The following is a 5379-nucleotide window of genomic DNA, read 5'->3' as shown; positions in this document are numbered from 1 at the left end:
TGGGAGAGTGGGGAAGCGTGCGCGGTCGATGTGTGGCGCGCCGGATTGAGGCGGCCGCGCGCGTGATGTGATTAAAAGAGTGCGAACCAGAAGTTTAATCTCGTGCGCGCGCGAGAACGACCGTTCGCTGCCAATATCACGAGAGAAATTTACGAGAAAATAATTGCCCGAAAAAATAACCGACTATAAGAGTGAGAGGGAGAGCAGAAACATGGGTAAAAAGAATGGAGAGACAATGGGTAACAAGAGAAGGAGTGGTTGCCTGAGAGAGAGAGACAGAGGGAGAGAGAGAGAGAGAGAGAGAGAGAGAGAGAGAGAGAGAGAGACAGAGGGAGGCGTAGAGGGCAGGGGTTGTTACTGTTACAAAATGTTAGTAGTGATACCCTGCAGCTGTATTTGGCAATTTTAATTTAAGGCACGAGCCCACGATACGATATGTTGATGTACCGATGGTTTAGGAGGGATGGTTGGCGGGGGGAGCAGGGATGACGTGATTACAGAAGGAAAGAAAAGAGGCGTGGAAGGAGGGAGGGAAGCAGGGAGAAAAGACGGAGGAGAAGCAGAAAGGGGTGTAGGAAGGAAGGGATGAACGGAGGGAGGCAGGGGGAAAGAGGAAAGCAGTAAAATTTTGCTAGCATATGTGCTCTGTTGTCTGTCTACGTTCGCATGCAATGACAGTGGCCATCTCCCGGTCCAAATAATTCATATCAGTGAATCACACTTAAAACCGAGGAAACGCTTGCTGGCGTTTCCAATAAATTTCACAGCTCATTCAGCCAACATGAATAGACGTGGCCGTGATATAGTATGACTATTCACTGCTCCACAAAACAAATATATTGTTGTAACGTCCAAATTGCAGCCATATAGCTGACGTATCACTAATGGCGCTACATTTATATAATGTTTGTACTGAAAAATACATGAAAAATATTTACGAGCCACTCTTCACTTCGAGCAATCTCAGTCGGATTATTCCAAACTCAATAACATTATTTGACACATCTCGTAAAATATATCGGTGTAACTCCAAATGCGGGTTATTGCTGCTGCATGCTATAGATGCAGCAGATGCAGCCAGCGATAAATGCCTACAACTAGTGGGTTTACATAGAGAAGTTACGTAGAGAGCGAGAAAGAGAGAGGGGGAAGAGAGCGCGAGAGAGAGGAGAAGGGAGAGCGAAAGTGATATAAATGGGAAACGAGGGCGAGAAAAGAGGGAGAGGAAAAGTGATAACGAGGGAGGGAGACAGAATCCAGATAAATACAATGGTTTCACTGATCGTGGGGAGGACACTCGCATCGCCTTACCGATAAATTTACGATTTTCCAACCACTAAACAAACATTCTATATGAAAGTGGGTAGGACATAGAAGAGGACGGAAATTGTGGGGGGTGGTAAAGGATACGTTAACGTAATGTTTTTACGCAATATCCTCAAACCGATGTACGAATTGAGTAGTGAACGACGCCATAGCTGCAGCCATGCGCACAGACGAGCATACTTCACGCTACAACGCCCCTCCAATTCTCCACAGTTTTCCCGCCTTCAATGCCCTGCCCACTTTTGGAGCACATGACCATGTTTGTTAAAGGTCGGAATAATTAATATGTTAGGCGATGTGTACCTGAGACCACTACACCCGAGAGAGAAGGGGAGAGTCAAAGAGGGAGAACGGAAGCGAGGGAAGAGAGAGAGAGAGAGAGAGAGCGAGAACGCGCGCAGAGCTGAATTTCTTAGATGCAGTATCGACAACCCACTCTGCCACCATGGCAACTGTAATGAATTGGCCAATCAATGCCGAGCTACGTCCGGCCACGCCACGACTGCCGGATTCACGGTAGTGACGCGAATCAATCTTTAATTTCAACTTTTAACGTGTTCTATTATAAAACTGAAATGAAATACCACCGCGTTAATAGTTAAAGAAAACCGAAGAAGTTGTTTCTAATTAGGTACACTCACGCGTGCAGTAGTAGACTAGTCATATTGCGCGCGCCCGTGTACTTAACAAAGCCCGCTCGAGTTGCGCCGCTAATTGGGGGCGTGTTTTTATACGCAAGCCGCGCGCTGACAACAGCTAACGCAGATTTAATATTTGGCATCGTCGAAGTAAAATTAAAACGGTTATTGCGAGATTTTTGCTCAGAAAAACTAAATAAAGCTGAATATAATTTATAGTCTCACCTGACAGCGGAAATATCACTGATTACACCAACATAAAAAATACTAAGATTTTATGCAGCTATATAGCATAGAAAAATGGATTTGACCACATCGTAACAGCAATAAATTTTATCGTATGCCGATAATGCCTAATGGCAGAATTGGTAAACTTGTATTTGTGTCGGTGATGAATTGAAAACAAGCGCATGCCTGTACATGTCTATGGCAGATAAGCGGTGGCGCCACAAGCTAATCCATACTTCCTGTTAGTTCAAGATGACAGAAAACGAATGTTTACAAAAACGATTAGTTCGAAACTGGCAGTTTTCGGTGAATACGAAGGTTCTAAGACATTTTATTGTTACTCTAGACAATTGCTGTTACTCAAGCAATAACGGTAGGTGTCATGAAAGTGGTGAAAACACTGGAAAACTCTCGCAATTGTTACTTTAACTTAGTGTTCGAACACAAAATACACACAAGACTCGACGAACGAACACGGAAGGGTTTTAATTGCAGCCAGTGAATGTGACGTATATGGTATATGTGCAAGTCTGCGCATACAGTTATGTTGCCACCATGATGTACATCACAGTTATGTTGGCACCATGATGTACATCACAGTTATGTTGCCATCATGATGTACATCACAGTTCGTCAGTAAGTACTGAAACTACTACAGACGACTGTAGTGCACGATTACACACACTGCCCACTGGTCACCACAGCTAACTGCCCACGTCCGACGACAATGTGAAATGCTGCCTCCTCCGGCAATCGCGCCATACCTTGGTTATAATTCGCAAGCTTCCATTTTCGTAATGAGTAGCTCCGTGATGAAGGCAGCGATGCGGCCCATCATGGTTATCCGCAGGAGAGAGAGATAGGCACGCAGGACACGCGCAAGCGCGCGAGAGAAAATATGAGATAATATGAGAGCCCCCGCGAGAGAAAGCTAGGAAGAGAGAGAGAAAGAGAAAGAGAGCGCGCGAAATGGAGAGGACGGGGTGAGAGAGAGAGAAAGTGAGGGGGGGGGGGTAAGACAGCGAGCGAGAAAGAGGGAAGGGAGTGACGCACGCACAATGCACAGCTCGTTCACTCTCGCGATACGTTAAAGCTTTTGGTTTTGGGCTAATGCCATTCGAGACCGCGTATCGCGTCGGGTGTCCACACACCTGCGCACATCCTCACAGAGGCCTGCCCCGGGCAGTGAGGCAAACGTATAGCACTAGAGTATGCGAAGGTGATTGCACTGTCCGCAGCAAGGCCTCAACCTATACCCGCCAACCTGGGGGAAACAGGGAAATTTCCGTTGTAATTAATGCGTAATTAACATTTTAATATAATCTAGCGGAAATATTTTGATAAAAATTAACAATTGTGCGGGACGATCACGCATAATGACATGTAGTTCTACATTAGGAGTATATAGCCGACGAAACTGGACGATGTGACTAATTAAGGACGACACAATTTCTCGACAGCGAACGTCACGAGAGAAAAAAAAATCGCGGGAAATGAAGTGCGCGTACGAAGCCAGGCGAGGTTTCTGCTCTACTACAATGGCTACAAATTACGCTGCGGATTGCAGCAGATGTTAGCTGCTGTGTTGTATAGTCAAACTTTCTAAGCTCATTTATGAATGAATGCGAACGAGTCGCGACTCTCCCGTGACTGACGAGTACACCTCCAAATTATAGAGCACCTAAATTGGCTGTGGAGGATGACTCTCCATCCCCCCCCCCTCTCTCTCTCTCTTTTCCTCTCCCTCTCCTCTCTTTCTCTCTCGTGCGCGCTCTCTCTCTGTACCTCGATCTAGAGAGAGAGAGAGAGAGAGAGAGAGAGAGAGAGAGAGAGAGAGAGAGAGAGAGAGAGAGAGAGAGAGAGAGAGAGAAGACGGGGGCATATATGCATGCATCCTCATGTTTACGGTAATAACATGAGTGTGCGGCCCGCATCGCTCCGAGGGTGTTACAAGTGCAAACATGCACGCCCGGGCGGCCGGGCCGGGTGAAGTCCGCGCGTAATTAAAAGTACTCTAAAGTCAATATTAGCAGCGCGCGCGGACGCAAGGGTCGTTCGAAAATATTATTCCTCGAGAATTGCTGGTGTATTGTGTGTGTATATGGGGGTGGTGGATAACGGCTGGGGGCTGTGGCGAGTCGCCGACGCGAAGTGCCTGATAAAGTTTATGCAGACTACGTCTTGGGACGGTCGCAGTATACGCTGCTGATAATGAAGGTAGCGGCGGCGAGGGAATTTCCTACTTTGTGTGCGCGATGACAAATAATACGAAGGAAGCATTAATTAAATGCGAGCGCGCGTCGCATTCACGGTCCCCCTCGCAAACATGGCGCGCGCGCGTCGATCGGGGGCGGCAGCAGCCGCGGGGAATTTACACCACTGCAATACTCGGCTGATTGAGTTTTCTCTCGTATGTATGTACACAGCATACAGCGGGGCGGTGTGCCGTGCCTCCACGCAGCGGCTGCAGCGGCAGCACCGGCATATCATCTTCCAGATTCGAGATCAAATTGTTCATTATCTAATGTGTTGTACACATATTGCAGCGCGATTGCCCGGTCAGACGCGATACGGGGGGTTGTGCTCACGTACGAGTAATATTTTATAGCGTATAGAGTGACATATTGGCAGGAGGCATTTCACGACAGCAGTTTTACCACTCCGCTTCACTCACTGATCGAGCAGATTATATTTTATACGGTACGATTATGAAGCTGTGAACAGCAGCACGGTAATAAACTACACAGTTGTGTGTAATAACAATACAGGTAATCAGCGTATGGAACTCTCCATCCCCTTGTAATGTCACCCGAGGCGACGCTGATACGCGCAATAGATTTTAGCAATTATAAGTATATCGACAGGCATAACATTTCTCTGAGCACTGGTATCTCAGCCAGCGTCACGAATGAACTATCCGCTCACATCGTTCGCAATCAACGCGGGCCATGTTTTAGGACGTGTAACGCGCGCTTTCCTTTTTTTGCTCTTGATCAGGGCAAGCGCGTTGTTCGCTGGCTTGCTGTGCGCAGCTGATTAGGAAATGCTATAGGAACTACGCCTCACGAACGAAGGAAGATACGAAGGAGCGGACGACCGAACGAATGGCCGAACGACCGATCGACCGATCGAACGAACGAGCGACCGAACGAACGAACGAACGATCGAACAAACGAACGAACGTACA

General features: G+C 47.3%; 1 protein-coding gene across 1 annotated transcript in view; it reads right to left on the bottom strand.

The window, feature by feature from the left end:
• Positions 1–3396: 3396 nt before the first annotated feature.
• Positions 3397–5379, bottom strand: part of LOC106820705 (cytoplasmic polyadenylation element-binding protein 3-like) — a 56707-nt gene continuing 54724 nt past the window's right edge. The window contains exon 3 of the mRNA XM_014825212.1: positions 3397–3456. Coding sequence (XP_014680698.1) covers positions 3443–3456 — 14 coding nt within the window. The 3' untranslated portion in view covers positions 3397–3442. The remainder of the gene's footprint in view (positions 3457–5379) is intronic.

This window comes from Priapulus caudatus, unplaced genomic scaffold, assembly GCF_000485595.1.
Source record: "Priapulus caudatus unplaced genomic scaffold, Priapulus_caudatus-5.0.1 Scaffold43, whole genome shotgun sequence".
NCBI lineage: Eukaryota > Metazoa > Priapulida > Priapulimorpha > Priapulimorphida > Priapulidae > Priapulus > Priapulus caudatus.
This window is presented reverse-complemented; position numbering and strand designations above follow the sequence as displayed.